At 54.1% G+C, this 21,129-nt stretch overlaps 1 protein-coding gene across 1 annotated transcript; it reads right to left on the reverse strand.

Annotated features, from left to right (window-relative positions):
• Positions 1 to 11: 11 nt before the first annotated feature.
• On the reverse strand, positions 12 to 19,826 carry LOC128122539 (GRB2-related adapter protein). Its single transcript, XM_052758192.1, has 5 exons — positions 19,696 to 19,826; positions 13,024 to 13,121; positions 8,969 to 9,091; positions 2,728 to 2,896; positions 12 to 1,010 (listed from the first exon to the last, which is right to left on the reverse strand). The coding sequence occupies exons 1-5, from the start codon at positions 19,771 to 19,773 to the stop codon at positions 825 to 827; spliced, it is 654 nt and encodes a 217-aa protein (XP_052614152.1). The 5' UTR covers positions 19,774 to 19,826; the 3' UTR covers positions 12 to 824.
• Positions 19,827 to 21,129: the final 1,303 nt, after the last annotated feature.

Genomic DNA, 21,129 nt, shown 5'->3' on the forward strand with positions numbered 1-21,129 from the left:
TCTGTTGGATGTCTACTGGATAATGTTTTATTTTGAATATGCAGGTACGGGTTGGGAGCATAGGGTAAGCCAAGCTCAGAGCTTGAAGGGTCTTGGGCCAGCCTGGACTCAGGGGAGAACCCCTGCAACCTGGGCTCTTCAAGGGACTAAAGACAACCACAGAGGCGTGCTCTCTCTCTCTTCCTCCCTCCCCCAAAGCCTACCACCATGCCAGGCCTTGTTAAGTCTGACTCAGTTTTCCCAACTGAAGGTGCTCTGACTCTGGGCAGAGGCAGCTCAAGTTCCCTCGATGGCCAGGCATCACCCCTTTGGACTTATGTTCACTCAATGCTGGCCATAGGCTGGCTGTTCCTCCAGAACCAGCAGAGCCCAGGCCTCTAGGCTGGGCTCTCTCTGTACCAACAGGAGGGGATCCACTGTATGGCTTCTGTCCCTAATGGGCCTCTATCAACGGAACTCACCTCTACATAGCCCCATCCTGTGATGATGGGGTAAGGTCTGGAGGCCCCAAGTTGTTGAAGTGGGAGAAACTACCCTGCACCCTTATGGAAGTCCAGGTTGCTCAGGGCTAAGCCATGTTCCCAGCAACTTGCACAACCTGAAGGGTGCTTCTGGAAGACAAGCAGCAGGTGACTGACTGCTCAAGGGGAGCATTCTCTAAGCTGGGCCCTAGCCATTAGTAGTCGGTCCTCAATCCTGGAGAGGCTGGGCCTTGTCAGTGGCAGGTGACATCATGAACCCGGCAACCAGCCTGGTGACCAGACTAGGTCCTGGTTAGTGTGAAGAGGCTGAGGCCGGAGCATTGCTCCTCTGGTCTCGTGGGGTCACAGTTGTACCGGTTGCACGTAGCTCCGTGGGAAAAAACCCAGGCGCCCGCCGGCCCGGCCCCGCCACCAGTGTGGGTCCCCACACTCCACGACTTCCACGATGTCACCTCGGCGGAGGCTGAGCTGAGATGGGTCCTGTGCCGAGAAGTCAAACTGGGCCTGGGCAAAGCAGGCCCGGGGCGGCTGTGGAGGAGTAGGGGCAAAATAACCAGTCAGTGGCCATTGGAGGCAGCGAGCCCCATGGAAGACATGAGCTCCTGCTAGGGGACATGGGCCAGGCCCTCTGCCACTCACAGCCCTGCTGCGCAGTAGGTTGAACTTTAAGTCCTGGGCCTCAGGTGGGACTTGGTTAGGCCCAACTCTCTCTGGGTCCGATTCCCTACCTCTGGGCCCACATAAACTTGGTAACAGACGCCAGGCACGGAAGAGCTCCCTATCTTGGAATCCACTAAGGAGACATTTCCGCCACAGCCCCCTCAGGGTCGGCGGGGTGGAAACCCTTCTCCCGCTCTCTGCTCTCAGGTTTGGGTCCTGGGTGTGGCTTTGGCTCTTCTCTGCCTCCTCAGCCCTACTGTCATCCCGGCTGCTCTTGCTGGGCACCTGCTACACCCCAGCACAGGCCCTCTCCTCGGCCTCTGCTGAGCCTACAAATCTTCAAAACATGATAGGATCAGTGGGCTCTGCCCAGGAAAGAAGAGGCTCACCCCGCCCCCTGCCGGTGGTGACCCCAGGGCTCTGGCAGAGCCAGTGTGGAGGAACACAGGTCAGGTCGGCCCCTCCCTTCCACCAGGCAGGGTTGGCCTAGGTGAGCAGGAGGGGCCGAGGTTTTGGAACACTAGGTCCCAGAAACTAGGAGCTTCCAGCCCACCTTAGCCCACCAGGCCAGGCAGTGGAGCCATGTGGGCACCACTGGGGTCTCCGAAGTCTCTCCTGGTAAAGCAAACCCCTCAGCTCATCCTATGAATGTAGGGGAAACCAAGGCCGAGCTAGCCACATAGCAGGGTATCAGAAAAGGGGAGAAAAACACAAGGCCAGACTGTGCGGAGTTGGGCAGCCCTCCCCAAGCCTTGGCTGGAGCCACACTCCCCTTCCTCTCTGAAGTGCTCAAGTTCAAATACGCCCAGGTCTTGATTTGTCCCGGCATCCAAGCAAAACACTGGGCTGCGCTAATAACCCGGTCGGCTGGTGTCGTTATCCTAATGAGAGTGAGAGCTGCTCCTGGCTCCTGGATGAAAGGATTGGCTGCCGGCAAATTGCTGTTATTGTGAGGACTAGGGGCAGATGGGTCTCCCTACACCCTGGGCCCAGCCAGGCCTTGTCCCCGAGGAGTCACACTGCCCACATCCTGTCCAAGCTCAGCTCCTCCTTAGGGAGCAGAGAGCAGGAGCCTCTCATTGAGCTGGCTCGCTCTCTGCCTCAGTTTCTTCATCTGTATAACGGGAATGGTGAGGTGCTCATAACGCACAGAGTACCAGGCTCATCCCAGTGCTTAGGAAGCTGAGGTACGGGATCACTGAGGCTTCAAGGCCAGTCTGTTCTACCTAGCGCCCCTCAGGCCAGCCGGGGCTACACAGAAAGATCCTGCCTCAAAACAAACAAAATCTGCCAAAACAGAGAGCACAGTGCAGCTCAGTGTGTGGGACTCAGCAGGTGCCCACACATTCATTCATTAGCAGGCATTTATTTTCACCTATTGCTCACTCCAGACAATTTCAGTCTGTGTTGGCAGGGCCGAGTTTCTGCACTATACCTGCCTTCTACACCATCCTTCCCCCCTTCCCTTGCCCCATCCTGGCTTAACTCTTACAGGGAGCACACCTGTACCACTTTGGGGACCGTGGGCTTCTGGGGAGGGTAAGGAGGTGCCCCTCAGACTCAGGGCTCCTCGTCCCATCTTTACCTGGAGCAGAGGCTGCTCATCACACAGGAAGATCTGCCGCCTCTTGGCGATGGTGGTAGTTCGGTAGAAGTCGACCAGCTCGTTGAGGGAGTTGAACTTCTCTTCCCACAGGAAGTACTTCCCTGAGGCCTCTCGAAGCACCTTGAAGTGCTGCACCTGGTCACCATAACTGAGGGGAAGACCCAGTGCCTCAGACCTATGCCCACCTCTGGAGCCAGGCCCTGCTCTGGGGGGGTCTGGGGTCAAAGGAGACAAAGATTCTGGGAGCCATCCTGGCAGTGGAGTATGGGACTCAGGGTCTAGCCTCTAGACAAGGCTACTTCCTTGCTGTGTGACTTCAGGCAAGTCATTTCACTTCTCTGAACCTCAGTTTTCTTATAGGGAAAACACTTCGTTGGGATAAGAAAGCTGAAAACAGCATTGACTGGCTTGTTGGCATCGCCACTGGGTACCTCTGGGCGCATCTCTTTCCTAACTCTTCAGCATCTCCTCAACTTGGACATTCTCCTTCCTTCCCTGCCCACCCCACCCCACCTCACCCCCTGCCCCAGTCCTCACAGTACTCTAGGGAGTGAGTCCCAAGATCACCCAGACTCCGACCAAACTCTGTGCCTGTGAGAGATACTCCGGTGTTTTGAGTATTCCATGTCCTTTCTTTGCCCTCAAGAGCCTACCAAGGTTGCCATGGCCCTCATGATAAACCCAGCTGTTCGGATTCAAGTGCTGGCTCCTTGTCTCTGCTGGCTTCTCTGACACCAATGGCCCCTTCCTTTCTCGTTCTTTGTTCAGCTTTCAGACCAATGTCACCAAGCTGTACCAAGTCCATCCCAGTCCCGCTAAAGCAGACCATCCTGTTAGGGACTTTGCCCAGGAACCTGCCCGGGCCTAGCCTGCAACCTGCCACACACCAGGACAGCCGGGCAGCTTCAGAGGTGCAGGTGTTAATGGGAACGGGGGCAACTGTTAATTCTGGGACCCCTTTCCTGTCACAGGGTGGCTAGTCCTGCCTCCTGACCCTGTGCACTGTAGGGAAACTGAGGCCATAGCCTGTCCAGAAATCCACAAAAGAAAGGCTGGGTGGGGCCGTCTCTCATCACAAATGCTTGGAGGAGCTCTCTGATTGATTATTGGTGGTGACAGTGGCAGTTGTCACTCCCACTGGGGCATTATGTCCCAGATAGTCTTCCAAATGCGACCTACTCCCTCCCTGGGCTGTGCTCTCCAGAGAGACCATCCTCCTCCCAAGTTCCGTAGTCCCACCTTGCCCTCCACTGTGCCTTCTCTCCCCAGCCCCGGGGATGGGCTGAAGGTTGTTTAGGATGAAGACAGGGCCAGGAATCTGAGGACGCTCCCTGCCCAGCCCTGACTAAAGTCTGAAGAGGGCGTTGGCTCATACCTGTAACCCCAGAGTCCGGTCTGAAGCCAACCCAGACCTACATAAACAAACCTCTCTCTAGGCCTTGGCCTTCCAGCAGGAAGGTATTCTCGCATTCCCAATCATATTCAAATCCCTGATAAACTGCCTACCTCTGGAGAGCTGACCTCACACGCCTCGGCAGGGTCAGGGTTCAACTTGGGTCCCTGTGTCTTTACGCAGCCTTATTGCTCACAAAACTCACAAAGGCTTGTATACCGGCACCAGAAACGGGGAGACAGAGCTGCCCTGAGGGTCCCCACAGCCCAGTATGCCTTTAGCCCTCACCACAGGCTTTGCTGAGGGCTTTTCCATGGGGGCTGTAGCCACCAGGTGACCCGGCTTCAGGCCATCCCTAGCAGCAGTTACAACACTACTATGTACCTTCAGAAGGGTCGGTGTCCCCCAGAGGAGGCTTCTGCCAGGGATACCACAACCCCCACACCCCTCAGACAAAACTGACAGCGTGGTGTTCACAGTGACTAAGCGGTGGATGCTGAGGGGGAGCGGGGGGACAGTGGGTCCACCTCTCTGTTCTCAGGAGTAGCTGCATGGAAAGGGGTCACTGTGAGCAGCAGAGTGACTTGGTGTGGCTAGGAGTGCAGGGACCCAGTAAGGCAAAATGGGGTGGGGCGGGGCAGGCTCCGGACTACTCCTAAATCCTTACTCCTCCAAAAGCAACTCAGAGCCTGAGGCTTGGAGAATTTTGCAGAGGACTGCTCTTGGATCCCATGGGAGAGCTGGGGGAATAGGGCACGGGGCCAAGAGTTCTAGAACTTTCCAACCTGGCAGCTGGGAAATTCTTAGGACTGGGAAATGTGACAGTCTGTGACATGTCTTGTCCTTTCTGCTTTTCCTGTTGCCCAGCTGAGGAGGGCTAGGCTGTCTGGAAGGGGGTCAGTCCCTCTATGTCACCATCCCGCACTGCTCACCAGGACCCCACCCTGTCCCCAAGCCCCAGAGCTGGGTTCTGGAGAAGAGGTGGCATGGCCTGGACTCTGGGGGTTTGCAGTATGCCCTGGCATGCTGTCTTTACCTATCGCCACCTCTGTGGAGGTGACTGCCTGCATCCCTCGCTGGGCGCTATTTTGTGGCCCTGACCCCAGCCCCCACAGGGACTATGCTGAGCTGGTCCCTGTGTTCAGAAAGCTCACGGTCTTGGTCAGGACAGTCTTGCTCATCGAGTTTTTCCTGTCTAGTCATGGCTGCAGCAGCAGCAGCAGCTGAGAGGGAAACTGAGGTTGGGCGGGCAGGGGCCCAGGCTCCCCTGTTCCCAGCTGGGGCTCCCCTGGGGCAGGTCTGGGCACTCACTGCTCCGTCCACTGGGGAACAAGGGAGAGTAGAGAGTCCTCACTGCAGCACACAGGGAGAAGAGAGCAGACCTTGAGAGGGCCTACCAGGTCTTCGTGTTTCGGGAAATGGCCTGTCAGCACACTCGAGGTCAGCAGCAAGTTTCTCTCCCCTCCCAGGATCGGTTTCTTTCTTTTTGTTGTTTTTTTTTTTTTTTTTTTTCGAGACAGGGTTTCTCTGTGTAGCTTTGCGCCTGTCCTGGATCTTGCTCTGCAGACCAGGCTGGCCTCAAACTCACAGAGATCCGCCTGCCTCCGCCTCCCGAGTGCTGGGATTAAAGGCGTGCGCCACCACCGCCCAGCCAGGATCAGTTTCTTTACCTCAGATTCTCCAGGCACCATTATTTGCTGATCAAGAGCTCTTCACCATTCTAGCAGAATACAGGTATTTGGGGGACAAGAAGCCTTGTCCTATTTAGTGGTGGCCCCAGGGACAGGGCCTGGTTCACATCAGGTGCTCTGTGTCCCACCAGTCTGGTAGTAGAGACAAGTGTGCACTAACCCCAAGGCACCCATAGCCAGAAGGGAAGGAAGACACCTTAACTGGGGACCATCTCCCATCAGCCGTGACAGAAATGTCTCCAGTGGCCTGGATAGCAGTAGTGAGGAAAGTTAGGCAGACAGGTGCCAGCCAGTGGGTTCAAAGGGGTCAGCTCTCTGAAACCTCACCAGTGAACTAGCTGTGGCTATGGCATAGCACAGCAGCTAAGGCCCATAAAGCCACCTTTGACAGCTTTATGTGTCTTGGCATGGACTTGTGGGAGACCCATGCCAGGGAGGGTGGACTCTCAGGTTGATCTCAGGGTCACAGGTAAAGATGTGGCCACCAAGAGAGGACCAGAGCCTGCCTGAAGTTATACACCAGTCCCAGGCAAAGCCAGGGCGAGACCAGGGCTCCCAGCCTCCCCATTCAGTTTGTCTTCTGGAAAGCCCTGGGCAAGGGCAACAGAGTCAAAGGTGGTCTCTGAGCAGGCGCTCCCCTCCAGGAGCACCTCCACCTCAGACCATAGTTATGTAGTGTGCATCCAGAACCCAGCTCTGTTTATACCAATATCTACTTTACGGACAGGAAGCTTTGGCTCCCAGGATAACTTGCCTGGATTTCATGGCTAGGAGGCATCACAGCTGGGACTCACTCCCGTTCTGGAATCCTAACAGATACATTAGTCTGTCTCAGGGTGGAGATGGCCACCTGGTGGTCCCATGTGCAATCACAGCTCCGAGTTGGGGAAGCATTGGCCGAACCTAACCCAGGACTCCTTGGGAAGGGACTGTGCGGTGTGTGCCAGAGTTTCATTGAGCACCGCGCATTGGCCGAGCTCCCCCTACTGAAAAACTGCCCTAGAGCACTGCCATCTCCGCCTCTGGTCAGGCATGTTACCATCCAAATAGTCCTCAGTGTACAACCTCTGGATCGTCATACTTGCTGTTCCCTCTGCCTGACACCCCCGGCCCTTAGCAGAGCTCCCACACATGCTTAAGGCCTGACAGCTGCCTCTCCTCCTCTTGGAGTGTGTCCTTTGTTTTTGGACTTCCTCCTGCACCTGCTCGTGGTGGAAGTTCCGGGTCTATAGGTGTATCCCATCATACTCCCTGGCTCCTGTCCTTCTGCCCCGATCCCAGGGTGGCTAGTCAGGGCCACCCTCCAAGATCTGCCAAGGCAGCCTGGGTCTCTGGGGAGCTCTAAAGGAGTGTGGTGGGACAGCTTCCTCCCTGTTCCTTCTCTAGGCTTGATCTGTGTCTGGGTGCCCCTGCTTGGCTAGACGACCTTGGGACGTGGGGAAGCTTCCAGAGGTTACGGAGGGTGGCCTATCTGCCTGGTGGGTGTCATCCCTGGGAACCACTTCCTGCCGTGGCCTGCAGGGAGTCAAGGGGTAGGGATGTACAGGACAGCTTCAGGACCCTCCTGTGCAAACAGTGCCAGATGGGTGAGAAGGCTTGGAGAAGATGTGGAGGACCCTCCTGGAGGAGCCAATGGCTGCTGCCCTTTTGGGGTGGCTGATAAGCAGCTGCAGGAGACAGACCACGTGATGGTGGCCCAGGCTGTGCCCCCAGGGCCGTAGCTCCCCCACTGGGGTGGGTTTCAGAGCTCCCACAGGCCGTCAGAGCGGAAGGGAGGGACAGCAGTCCACAGGAGCGGCGGGGTCTTCACACACTGCCCTGATCCTCGGGATGCCTGTTGTGGAAAAGCCACTGGCCGGAGGTCAAGCCTGGCCTGGGAGCAAGCGTCCTTGAAAAGCCACACACGGGCCACACCTTCCTCTGTCCCTTTAGCACAGTAGCCTGTCTCATTCCAGTACTTGAGGAGCAGTGAGACAACAGAGCAGATCCAGCAGGCAGGCCTGCTGTCCTAAGCCATGTCACCTCTCAGGCCTCGACAGGACTCTGCCCTAGCACACTGAGTCCAATCCGCTGCCTGCTTCCTGCTGCCTCACCCCACCCCTCAAGCCCTTCCTTCTCACAGCCACCAGGGGGACCTGTTACGGAACCCCTCGTGGCTCCTTATTTCTCTGAGAGAAAACCCAAGCTGTGGGCCAGGCTCTCGGCCATGTGGCCCCCCTGTCTTTGAGAGTCAGCCTGGCGCTGCCTTTGCTTCTGCTGCTCCCACCACCAGGCTTGTTCTAGTACAAGCCAGGGCATCCCACCGTGGGGCTTTGCACGGCAGCTCTCTCTGCCTGAAAGCCTCCCCCCGGGCACCGGGCAGAAGAGTCCCTCCCAGCTCAGAGACCCCAGCAGCCTTCCTTGTTTAACCTTCTGATGCGTGTGTTTCCTCATTTCGATCCCCACAGTGCGGCCACTTTCATCCCCTTCGGCGTCCTTTCCCAGTTTCCAGCCAGCCTGGCAGCCAGGAGCTGACCCTGCCGCCCTCAGTCCTATTCTGCTAGTCCAGACTGAAGGGCTACAGTGTTCATCTTAATAAGCCACACAGTTCCCAGTTCAGCAGCCCTGGTTCAGCCTCTGCTGCCAGGCCCTATCCTATAAGGTGTGAGTTCCTGCCTCCGGAGTAAACACTACATTCTGCTGTAAGTGTGCTGACTCGCTCATTCTTGCAACGACCTAGTTCACCTCTGAGGAGACAGGCTCAGAGAGGTTCAATGGCTGGTCCCACGCCACACAGCCACGAGATGACAGTATCAGAATTAGAAGCGCCTGGCCCCGAGGTCTGTCCCCTCAACAGCATTGCCATAGAGTGGAACCCTGTCAGGAACTCTCCGGGCACCAGCCTGGGACACCGTCGGGCATCACTCCTCTTCTAACTAGGAAGGCTCCACAGCTTGCTTCTTGCTCAGGCGAGAAGTCTGGCCTTCTTGGGCTGCCTCCTGAGGTACACCTGGTCTGCTCCTAGCACTTCCCTGTGCTTTTTAGGACTTAGACCACCGCTTGCTTCTGAGCCCTTTACCCAGCCAGTGGCCCTGCCAAGCCTGCACCCCCACCCCTCACCCCCCACCCTGCCTGGACCCCCCACCCCGGAGCTTACTTCACAGAGACAGAGAACTGGCCAGGGGAGCTCTCGCTCTCCCGGATCAGGAAGGCTCCTAAGTGGTTCCTTTTCATCAGAATCTCTTCAGCCAGCTGCCGAGAAATCCTGCCCGAGTACCACCTGTGCAGAGAGGGGACAGTGTCAGCAGGTATCTGTTAGCGCTGGGCAGGGTTGCTGGCCCTCTGTCCCTGGTATTACTGTCTTATTTTTCACATGGGGAAACTGAGAAATGGGGAAGAAAACCAAGGTCACATAGCAGAGGCAAATAAGAGCGGAGACAGCCTGTCCCTGCTGCTTCCTACCAGGCCAGGCAAACCCACACCCAAGACAAATAAAAACCAGGCTCCTGGGCTCCACCAGCCTGCACACCCCAGGCAGATTTGTAGAGGGAGAATTTCTTTTTATTTTTTTTTTAAATTATATGTATTATATATGTGTGTGGGGGGGGTATGTACACATGAGTCTAGAAAAGGGTGTCAGATCCCTTGGAGCGGGAGTTAGAGGTGGTTGTGTGATGCCTGATACTAGGAACGGAACATGGGTTTCCTGCAAGAGCAGTATGCACTCTGTTTTGTTGCTGTTTTTGTTGCTGTTTTGCAAGACAGGGTTTATCTGTGTTGCCTTGAAACTCATTCTATAGACCAGGCTGGCCTCGAACTCAGATCCTGCCTTTGCCTCCTGAGTACTGAGATTAAAGCCACCACCGCCCGGCCAGAATGCGCTCTTAACCACTGAGGTGGTCTTGATTTTTTTTTACATTAAAATTTATTTATTTATGTGCAGGTACGCACCTATGCAGGAGTGCCCATACCACATAGATACAGGCCAGAGGACAACCTGCCAGTTTGCTCCTTCCACCATTTGAGTCCTAGAGACTAAATTCAAGTTATCAGGCTTGGCGGCAAGTGCCTTTAACCACTGAGGCATCTCACTGGCCAAGGACAGATTTTAAAAAGTTGAAGAGTGTAAAACTGTGCTAGGGTGTGGGTCAGTGGTGGGATGCTGGCCTAGCCCACGTGAGGCTCCATGCTTGTCCTCACACCACAAAGAAATACGGATGACATCAACCCTAGTGTCCTCCTTCCCTGTGCCCCTCTCCAGGTAGGAGCAGATTCGGTATAGGACTGCATCTGCTAAGTCTTTGACTCTTGCGAGGCAGGGGCAGACTCAATAGCCTGTCTAGCCAGCTGCTCTCAGTTTACTGACCCAGGGCCTTGCATCAAGTCCTAGGCTAGCGTGCTGAGCTCTAGAGAGGATTCCCTGGGAAGTGAGGAGTCCTCAGGAGTGGGAGACTGCCTGCCATGCCTCGCTGTGACTCCCAAACCCACACATTGGAATCGGGTCTCTGTGATGACTGTTCTTGGTTGTCAATTTGACTACATCTGGAATTAACTAAACCCCCAAAATAGAGGGAACACCTATGAGGGATTTTTGCTTAATTTGAAGTGGGAAGATCTACTTCTGATCCATATCCCTAATCCAGATCTTTTGAGCTGGGAAAACCCACCCTTAGTCTGGGCCATGCCTTCTGCTGGAAGCCTATATATAAGGACATGGAAGAAGGAAGCTTTTGCTCTCTGCCTGCTTGCTAGCAAGTTCATTCCTTCTGGTATTAGAGCCTACTTTGGGATTCCAGCATAGACTGAAGACCAGTTGAGACATCCATCCTCGTGGACTGAACAACTACTGGATTCTTGGACTTTGCATTCATAGCTAGCCATTGTTGGATTAACTGGACCATAGCCTGTTCTAATAAATCATACACACACACACACACACACACACACACACACACACACACACACACACACACGAAGGGGGGGATGGGGGGGAGATTCATGCTATAAATTCTGTTACTCTAGAGAACCCTGATTAATATAGTCTCCAAGCAGCAGAGGTTGGGACCGCTGGGGTGACAGGGTCATAGGGGACGGGGTCTAGTGGACTGTGAGTTATGGAGGAAAGGGTTCGCTTGCATGAAGGACAGGGAACACTCACTCCCTGGAGTTCTAACACTCAGTTCTCTTCACTCCACCTTTGACTACAACATTTGCTTCTTTTTTTTTTTTTTTTTTTCTTTTTGTTTTTCGAGACAGGGTTTCTCTGTGTAGTTTTGGTGGCTGTCCTGGATCTTGCTCTGTAGACCAGGCTGGCCTCGAACTCACAGAGATCCGCCTGGCTCTGCCTCCCGAGTGCTAGGATTAAAGGCATGCGCCACCACCGCCTGGCCATGTTGCTTCTTGTACTGATGTGGAAATTGAAACTCCTGAGAGGCTGCTTAGCATGTCTGAGGTTCACCACCGCCCCCACACAGCTGCTCTCACAGGCTTTCTGTCCCTCTCTACAGGCTCATGAAGAGCCTCTACCATCTAGCTGCAATCCCAGCCTGCCTCTTGCCGGCTAAGTGATTGATCCTGGATAAACCACCCAGTCTCTGTTGCCTCTACTGGTCGATAAGACGGTGTTAATAGTTCCTACTTAGGCACAGTTGGGCAGCTGGAGGAACAGCTACCCGGAGGCGTTTCCAGCGGCCATTATGATAACATGGGTCATTCCCTACCTCCCACACATCCCTGGGCCTGTCTCTGTCTTCCCTGGCAAACTTCTATTCCAACCTGGAGGCCCAGGGGCCTATGCTTTTCCTGAGAAGCCACCCCCCCCCCACACACACACCCCAATCACCTCACTACCCTTCAACTCCACTGAGAGTACAGTGCCTTCTGGTCCAGAGACAGAGGGAATCCTGGGGCTCAGGGGAAAAGTGGCATAGGCCTTCTAGGATTACAGCCCTCTCTCCACCCCCACATTCAGGGCCTTCACATCCAAGAGGGGATGTCCCCCATAGCTGTTTTAGGCTAGGGCAGGGCCTAAGATTACCAAACTGGCCTAAGATTACTCAGCAGGCTCCTTAGGATCTGGCTAACACCTGATCATGACCCTGCCTGGTCTAAGTACAGGTGACCAGAGCTGCCCTCCAGGCCACCAGAGGCTTGGGTTCCTTGACTCTGAGTACCCTGCTGGACCCTCCTTCTTCCTGGCCTCCATGACAGCCTGACCCTGGACTTCAGTCCTTGCAGTTCCTCTCCTGGCTCTGGGTCAGGGCTGCTCAGCAGTTCAGGCTCTCCATCCAGCCTTCCGGTCTTTGCCTTAAGCCCTCCCTGAGGCCACCCAGGTGACCACAACCTTAGCTCGGCATGCCTCAGACCTCGCTTGGCTAGCACCTGAGCTACATGCTATGCTTTTCTCTCTTCCCCTGTGTCCTCCTTCAGCTGCCTCTGGGTGGGAGTGTGCCTGGCAGGAAGGCCTGGGACCCAGCAGAGTGGTTGGGGATGGGGACCCCAAACAGGCCGTGTTCGGCACAGGAAGCCGGAGGTGGCAGCAGTTTTGGAAACAAGCAGAAAAAAAGACAAAGAGGAAATACCCTTTGGGCCCCACCCTGCACCTCCTTCCACCCAGACACACAGCACAGCTCCCACCTGCTGATTGAGGCCCCCCACCTCCCGTCCATGCCTCAGCACCTCAGGCTCTTCCTGGCTTCCTCCCACTTTCCACCTTCCCCTGAAAATGCCATAAGCCACTGCCTTTGTCTACACACCTGTACATTGTCTATACAGCCAACTCCTATACACCCCCCAGCGTCTCACTCATTGCCACCCTTCTGAGAGTTACCCTGACGCTGCCTGCCTTTCCACGTGATCTTTCTGTGCCCTGTGTCTCCCACAGTTCTGATCCCTCTGTCTCTGTGTCTGGCTCCCTGGAACCAGAACAATGACCCAGATGCCGTTTAAGGTATATCCGGTTGGTGTTCAAGGACTTTTTGGCTGCCCAGACATTCTGAGATGCTTAATGCCACCTCCTAAGAACCTGACCTAGGTCCCAGGCCCGAGACATCTGGGCCAGACTGTACTCCTAGCCTCCCCAATCCCCTGTCGGCCAGTGTCCATCTCCTCAGGCTGTGCTGTACCCAGGGCCATCCCAGGCAGCTTGGCTCTGGCAGGGCATGGTGGGGTTGCATGGCCTCCCGGTGGATGATGGGAGTGGTGACTACTCACGGGTGTGGCTTTACACGGATGTAGTTCTTGGGAACAAAACCCTCGGCTCCTCGGAGCTCGGCCTTGTACCAGTTCTGGTCATCTTCCATGTTCAGGATCTGTAGGCAGGAGCAACATGGCCGCTTAGTCTGGGACCACAAGTCTACTCCCTTTCCCTGAAGCCCCTGGGGCACCAATCCCCCAGAGCAGCCAATCAATGACCACTGAGGTGTGACATGAAGTTGGAGGCTCCCAGAGGAGTCAGCGTGCCCCAACAGGTGGCTAGATTGGGTCACGTGCATTTAGTGTTTGGGATGACCGTGAGGGTCAGGAATACGGGAACAGACAAAAGAGCCCGTGTTCTGATGAAGCCAGTTCCCAGGTTCTGGCCCAGATGCTTGGATCCCAAAGATACTCTTCAAGTAAGCCTGCATGGTCTTGTCACCCCAGGTGGACTAGCCAGAAGTGGATAGAGAGTCACTGTGTCAACCACTAAAAGGGTGGGGAGTAGGCCTGGGGAGGGGACAGCACACTTCATCCCGTGGGTACATTTGCCCTGTGTTACCCCAGTTCTCAAGCAGCTTGAAGAAGCTGACACCACTGAGCGCTGTTTCACAGGTAGGTGCAGAGAAGGAGTGAACTCGGCCAATCCCGCACAGCATACAGCTGGCCTGGGGCTTGGAAATGCTGGTCTTGGAGGCTTTGGCCCACCACTAGCTTTCACCCCACTCTACCCCTGCTTTGTACCTGGAGCCAAGCCTGAGACTCCTCTCTGGTTAGGAGCCACTGCAGAGCTGGCTCCCCCCCGCACCAGAGTGATAGAAACAGGGACGCAGACGTGTTTAAGTATGATCCACAAGTGAGAAGCACCTGGAAGGCTGGGCTTGTGCTTCAGTTCAGGCCTGAGTCCCCCTGGGAGGCACTGGAGCCGGACTGAACTTTTCCTTCCTTCCTGGCCTGAACAAGGTCAATAGCGCTGGGCAGACGGAAGCAGGTAGCTGGCTCAGAACCACTTTCACTCAAAATGAAACAAAAAAAAATTTCCCCCGCTGTGGCCACAGCTGGAGCTAGCAGCCCTAGCCAGTGCTCTTGAACTCTGACTGCTTCTGCTGTCTCTAGGGCTTTGGCTTCAGTGTCCAGTGTTACATGGGCACAGCTGTGGCCAGCACCATGCAATGTCTTAGGCTTAGTACCCATGTGACCACTGTGCCTGTAACCTCTGCCGTGTGCTGTCTTGCTTCCATTTGTCTCTTTATGGAGACCAGGGATGCTGCTATGCTTACCTTGCTGAATTCTTACTGCTGGTGGAGCCCCAGACCTGCGGAGCTTTGGGGATTCCCCCAGAGAACTCACTTCAGGGCAGTAGTGCTTCCCAGGTCAAGTAGAGAGCCTGTCCGCCCCAGCACTAGCCCTACCTGCCGCTGGTCTTCCTACTGTCCCCAGATGCGGTCACTGACAGCTCTTTACCGAGCACCCACTGGGTGCAGACAGCGAAGGAGTCCTAGAGATGCAGTGAGTAATAGGAACCTGTGTGCCAGGGGTGGGAATGCTGTGAAGAAGTAAGGAGACAAAGGAACAGCCGCTTCATGCAGTGGGGAGAGCCGTGGGAACTAGCGTTTGGACAAGGAGCTGCCAAAGGGGCACACAGAGTGGCACACAGAGGCCTCTCTGGAGATGCCCCAGTTTACAAGAAGGAACCAGCTAGTTTGGTGGCCCAGGCTTGTCACCCCAGCACTTAGAAGGCTGAGGCAGGAGGACTGCAGAGTTCTAAGCCTGTTTGGGCTACTTTAATACCCTGTTCATAGTTCCCCACTCTCTAACAGGGAGGAAGAAAGAAAGAAAGAAAGAAAAGAAAGAAAGAAAGAAAGAAAGAAAGAAAGGAAGGAAGGAAGGAAGGAAGGAAGGAAGGAAGGAAGGAAGAGAAAGAAAGAAACCAATGGTGAAAAGATAGGGGAATGGTGTCCAGGGTAGAGGGAATAGGGGAATAGCCAGGGCAAAAGCTCTGAGATGGACCCAACTTTGTCCCCTTAAAAGGAGGCTAGCGCCGGGCGGTGGTGGCGCACGCCTTTAATCCCAGCACTCGGGAGACAGAGCCAGGCGGATCTCTGTGAGTTCGAGGCCAGCCTGGTCTACAGAGTGAGTTCCAGGAAAGGCGCAAAGCTACACAGTGAAACCCTGTCTTGAAAAAAAAAAAAAAAAAGGAGGCTAGCATGTCTGGCTGTGGGCTAGAGGCAGGGAGAGCAGCATGTACTGAAGAGCACTGCGCTAGCTCCATGACCAGAGGAGAGGGGCTTGGGGGCAAGAAGAGATGCTCAGATTCAAGGTAAGAGTCCAGAGTTGGAAGGACCCAGGGGCAGGCTGCTAGGATGCACAAGCGCCATCAGCTTCCCAGGGGACTACTATCTGTCTGGGTCTCTGGGGCAAGCTAATCATGGAGAGACTCCGGGTGTGTGTGTGTGTGTGTGTGTGTGTGTGTGTGTGTGTGTGTGTGTGTGTGTGTGTGAGAGAGACAGACAGACAGACAGACAGACAGACAGACAGGAGAGCAAGAGTGAGCGAGAGAGAGAGAGAGAGAGAGAGAGAGAGAGAGAGAGAGAGAGAGAGAGGTGCCATGTTCTTTCTCCAGCAAACAGTGGCAGGTGCTATCTACTTGCAAGCACTGCCTGCCAAAGAGGGCCTTCGTCCCTGGTAAGAGTCACTCAGGGCCACATGTCCTAAGCTAGTCTACAGGCCACGGGGTTTTCACCTAGATTTACTGAGCCGCACCTGGAGAGGAAGCTGTGATCCACCTGCAAGCTGGAACCACTTGGCCTGACGTGGTAACACCCACCAGAGCCCGAGGCGAGGGGCTGGACAGCAAGCAGCACACAGTGTAGCTCTGGCCGGAGAGGAAGTACAGCTGCAGTAAACACGGCTGTAAGGTTTTTAAGTTACAGACAGCAGGGGGAGACTCCAGTGAGGTGGGGAAGTACTCTGAGGTCGAATTCAAAGCAATGCCAAAAATTGCAGAATGAAGATACTGAATAATCTTTAACGCAATATATTAACAAATATACATTAACAAATTGAAATCAATGGGGAGTCTAGATGTGTGGTGGTCAGTACTAATATAGCAATCCAGTTCATCATAACCATGGCTGGCTGCTGGCAGCTGGCTGCATCCAGAGGGAGACACCCTTTCATCTGTACAATTCCCTGCCAGTCCAAAGCATAGTCGGTGAAAATCAATACAAACCTAGAGGAAGCATGTTTGCCTAGTATGCACAAGGTCCTGAGTTCATCCCTGGCACTTCAAGAGAAAAGGGGCGGGGCTATAGTGCATGAGCCTCTATTCCAGCACTGAGGAAGTGGGGCAGGAGGATCACTGTAGGTTTGAGGCTAGCCTGGGCTACATAGTGAATTCAAGGCTGCCTGGGCCTCACAGGGAGACCTTGCCTCAAAAACCAGAAAGAGGTCCAGGGAGATAGCTCAGCAGATAAAGGTACTTGTTACCAAGCTTGATGACCTAGGTTCAGTTCCTGGTGACAAGAGAGAATTGACTTCCCTTAGTTGTTCTCTGACTTCTCCAAGTACCCTGTGGTACCTGCACCGTCCCCCCTCACAATAAATAAAGACGCTTTTACAAAAAGGAAGAAAACAAGCCAATAAACCAAAAGAATGTGACTTTGCACTGGAACAGTCCTGACAATTGTGCACCCTCAATGATTTCCGGTGCTCTGGGGTGGGGAGGATGGGTTTCCTCCCAATCCCCACCCGGCTGGTGCTGACTTCTTACGCAGAGCAGTAGGACTACACCCTCAAGCTCCCGAGCGCTGGGATCCCTGCTGTGCCACCACGCCCACTCCGGTTTACTTCTGTATCTAATTTGTGCTGCATCCACCACCCGCGAGCACCAGCTGCCTGGAAGCGGCAACCCTGCCTGCCTGGCTGTCTGCTTTCTGATGATTAGCTGGAGTCTAGACCAGGACCTGGGACCTGCCAGATGCTCCAGAGTCCTGGCTGATGGAAGAAAGGTGTCTGTCTGGCTATGAAGGGAGTTTCTGGGCCATACAGCAGATTGTTTTATTCTCTCATTTATTCGTTTTGAGACAGGACTCTCAATGGTCCAGGCAAACTCCTAGGCTCAAGTAATCCTCCTGCTTCAACACCACGAGTGCTGCAGGAACACGCCACCAAGGCCCAATGCAAACATTGAAAGCTTTTTATATGTTTCCCGGATGTCCATCTGTCACCTCACCCATCTGCCACCCCACAAGGAAGTACACACCTCTCCACGCTCCCAACCACCTTGGAGGTTTTGTTTGTTTCGTTGGTTTTTTTTTTTCAAAAGTAAGTTTTTAAAGTAAAGTCCTGGCCATGGTGGTGAATACATTCAGTTAGAGCACTCTGGAGGGAGAGGCAGAGGAAGGCAGGTCTCTGTGTTCCAGGCCAGCCAGGGCTACATAGTGATGTTCTGTCTCAAAACAACGAATTAATTAAAATACAGTGAAGTCATGCAGAGTAGGCAGTGGACACCGGTCACACAGTGTCTGTCATTGATGCTTCTGGGCAGCTACCTGCTCACATGGTTTCTGGGGCAAGTTTCTGTTTGTGTCCCTTGTCTGTTTTTCCGTTTGTGACTATATATATAGTGTATGTGTGTGTGTATACTTTCTAAGAGCTCTTTAAAGCTGGATGTGGTGCTGAACGCCTTTAAGTCCAGCAATGGGGGAGGCAGAAGCAGGCTGATCTCTGAGTTCAAGGCCCACCTGGTCTACATAGTGAGTTCCAGAACAGCCAGCGCTACATAGTGAGGCCCTGTCTCAAAAAACCAGACAAAAGAGCTCTTTACACACTGTTGTCGTTTGGGTCATGAAGTTTTTTCTTAGCCTGAGCTCCCTTGTGTCTTTTTGGCTCACCCAGCAGGCCCGGACTCCTCCCTCCCTCTCCCACTTTTGTCAAACTCTTCAAACAGGTCAAGGTCCTGCCTCAGGGCTTTTGTGAGAGCTGTGTCGGAGCTGGGTGCTCTCTCTTCCCCAGGCTCTTGGCACAGCCAGTTCTTTAGGCGCCCGGGTTTCCACACAAACCCTCCCAACAGCAAACCCTCCAAACCCCCCAGCCTCCCGCCGTCCTGCCTGTGCCCTTGCCCGAAGCTTGGCCGAGCAGCCCAGTGCTTGTCAAATGAATAAAGGGGGAAGCAGCCCCCCAAGGCCTGCCGACTACCCACAGCCCCCTGAGCTTGACAGGAGCCTCTTCTTCTTTCTCTTCACCCCCTCACTGAAAGCTGACTGTGCTTCCAGGTCCCCATTCTCATGGGCTTCTTCGGGTAGACGGACTCCCCACCCCCACCCCCACCCCGGTTTCTCAGTAGACTCTTAGCAAGTGATTCTCTGCTCATCTTGGGAGTCTGTGAAGGAGGAGGCTGTCAGTTTTTGCAGATTTACCCCCAGGGACCTCACTGGGTCCTTGAGCCTGGGCCGGAATCGTCTACACAGCATTCCTACTTCTTGTGGGCCGGTTACCCTCCAGCCTCAAGTGTGTGCGAGGATATACCCCAGGCCGATCTCCAGAGTAGCTGAGGCCTATGAAGTAAACTTGGATCTGCACAGAGTGCCCCACCCCCAATTCCAGGCCCTTCCCAGGCCAAAGTGGTTGAGTGCAGAGGACCCAGGGCCAACAGCTTAGGTAGATACAGATGCCAGCACCCAGCCTTGGAGAAGGGGCCGCCACAAATATATTGGCTGCTTTAGACTCATACCAACCTTTGAACCCCAGCTTAGAGCTTCAGACACCTGAGCGACTGAACAAAGGCCCAAGAATTAAAGCAATGGTGATCGAGACTCCACTCCACACTAAGCACATGCAGATACCTCCCCATGCCGCGATTCACTGCAGCCAGGCAATGGTCTTCCACACCCAGGAGCTCCACACTGAGCCTGGGTCCCATGCATAGGATGGCTTCAAAGAGGCTGTCCCCATGCTTGAATCTTGGGGCCAGACTCAGGATGGTACCCACCTATCACTGTGCCTGGTCTGCAGTGGGCCACTGGAAGGGCCATGGAGGGCACAGGATGGGCTATCAGCATTCCAGGGCCCACGATTGAGCATGACCACTCCCCAGATCTTCACTGTGGCTCCTGGGCTCTCCCATGGCATGCAAATGTCTAAGTAAGGGCATTCCCTCTAGAAGTTCCACACATTCGTGTGTCTAATAAATTGGAAGGCCACCACTTCAATCCAGAGGGGCCCAGGTGAGAGCAAATAAAGTCTATCATTCTTTTCATTTTTCCCACATGACTGCGGGACATTTAAATCCCAGATCTTCTAGCCCCATTAGGTTAGGATGTCTGCTTATTCTAGACCACCTCTCTCACATGCACGTGGTCTCTCTCTCTCTCACACACACACCCTCTCTCTGTAGGTCTCATCCTATTACTCATCTCAAAACCTTTTAAACATTTTTGTTTTAACTTAGAAAACTGGGGATTGAACAAACTCCTATCAGGCACTATGGCCACTGCCTCAAACTCTCACAAGGACCCCAAAGGAAGGACCACTAAGACTATTCCCATTTCCTAGATGGGGAAACTGAGGGGGGCAGAGGTGGCTGAACTGAGCCTGTCCCTCATAGCCCAGACTCCCAGGGCCATCCTGGGCCCTGATTCCAACCCCATCCCCCATTAGCCCACTCAGCCCGGCTCCAGCCCTCTGTACCTTGAGTGTGTCCCCCTTGTTGAAGGCCAGCTCGTCACTCTCTGTGGCCTGGAAGCTGTACAGGGCCACAGACTCCATCCCACTGTCCCTGGGCTTCAGCGGAGGACCCAGCAGACACTTCCTGCTTCCTGTGGTTGAGGACCACTTCCTTTGTTTTGAGTGTTTGTTCTTTTGAAGCTGGAGCCGGAAACTGCTCTTGAAGGGGGAGAAACAGGAAGCAGAGACATGTCACCCATGTCACAGCTCAGGGAGGGTGTGCTCACATATCCACTTTGGCTGTGGGGGAGTTCCAGTGTCTTCACTATGGAAGCTGCAGAGCATCCCGTGCTTGGCCTCTGTCTTGCACCTCTACATTTCTTACTTGTCTTATAGAGGGTTTCTATTGCTGTGATAAACACCGTGACCAAGAGCAACTTGAGAGAAAAGTGTTTGGTTTACAGGTCATAGTCCATCATGGAAGCCAAGGCAGGAACCTGGAGGCAGGAATTGAAGCAGAGACCATGGAGAAACACTGCTTACTGGTTTGCTTCCCATGGCCTGCTCAGCCTGCTTTTTTTTTTTTTTTTTTTTTTTTTTAGGTTTTTCAAGACAGGGTTTCTCTGTGTAGCTTTGCGCCTTTCCTGGAACTCACTCTGTAGCCCAGGCTGGCCTCGAACTCGCAGAGATCCGCCTGGCTCTGCCTCCCGAGTGCTGGGATTAAAGGCGTGCGCCACCACCGCCCGGCTCAGCCTGCTTTTGTATACAGTGGGCACCCAGAACCACCTGCCCAGGGGTGACACTACCCACAGTGAACTAGACTCTCCCACACCAATCATTAATCAAGAAAATGCCCCACACACCTGTCTAAAAAAACCTGAGAGAGAGAGAGAGAGAGAGAGAGAGAGAGAGAGAGAGAGAGAGAGAGAGAGAGAGAGAGAGAGAGAGAGAAACAGACTTAAAAAAAAAAAACAACTAGGGTCTCACTATGTAGCACTGGCTGTCTTGGAACTCTCTGTGTAGACCAAACAACTTAGAACTCAGAGATCCACCTGCCTCTGCCTCCCAAGCACTGGGATTAAAAGGCATGTGCCACCATGCCAGTGAGAGAGGTGCCTTCCTAGCCTGGCACAGTAGCACTCAGGAGGCAGAGGCAGGAGGCTCTTGAGGCTTGAGCCAGCCTGGGCTACATAGCATGACCTTATCTAAAATGTTCTCCTTTTCACTGTGTGGGAGTTTGGCTCTGAGACTCACGTTCTTGTCAGTGGTTATAATCATTATTGTCAGTATCTATGTGGTGCTCAACTTGGCCCTCATTTGGACAACAGTGGGATCACATTCAAGCTGGCTCCTCATCCCCTTGTCCTCATAGTTCTGTGAATGTGTCCTGGCCAATCATCAGTATTTCAGCAGAGAGAGAGAGAGAGAGAGAGAGAGAGAGAGAGAGAGAGAGAGAGA

Source organism: Peromyscus californicus, unplaced genomic scaffold (assembly GCF_007827085.1).
Source record: "Peromyscus californicus insignis strain IS unplaced genomic scaffold, ASM782708v3 Scaffold_3__1_contigs__length_106647218, whole genome shotgun sequence".
NCBI lineage: Eukaryota > Metazoa > Chordata > Mammalia > Rodentia > Cricetidae > Peromyscus > Peromyscus californicus.

Bases quoted from the DNA above. Each gene is read 5' to 3' on its own strand.
- LOC128122539 (XM_052758192.1), bottom strand. From the start codon at position 19,773: ATGGAGTCTGTGGCCCTGTACAGCTTCCAGGCCACAGAGAGTGACGAG. The intron at 13,122-19,695 runs GTACAGAGGGCT...TCCTGCCTACAG, and splicing joins ACAAGGGGGACACACTCAAG to ATCCTGAACATGGAAGATGA. The intron at 1,011-2,727 runs GTAAAGATGGGA...ACTCCTCCACAG, and splicing joins ATGAGCAGCCTCTGCTCCAG to CCGCCCCGGGCCTGCTTTGC.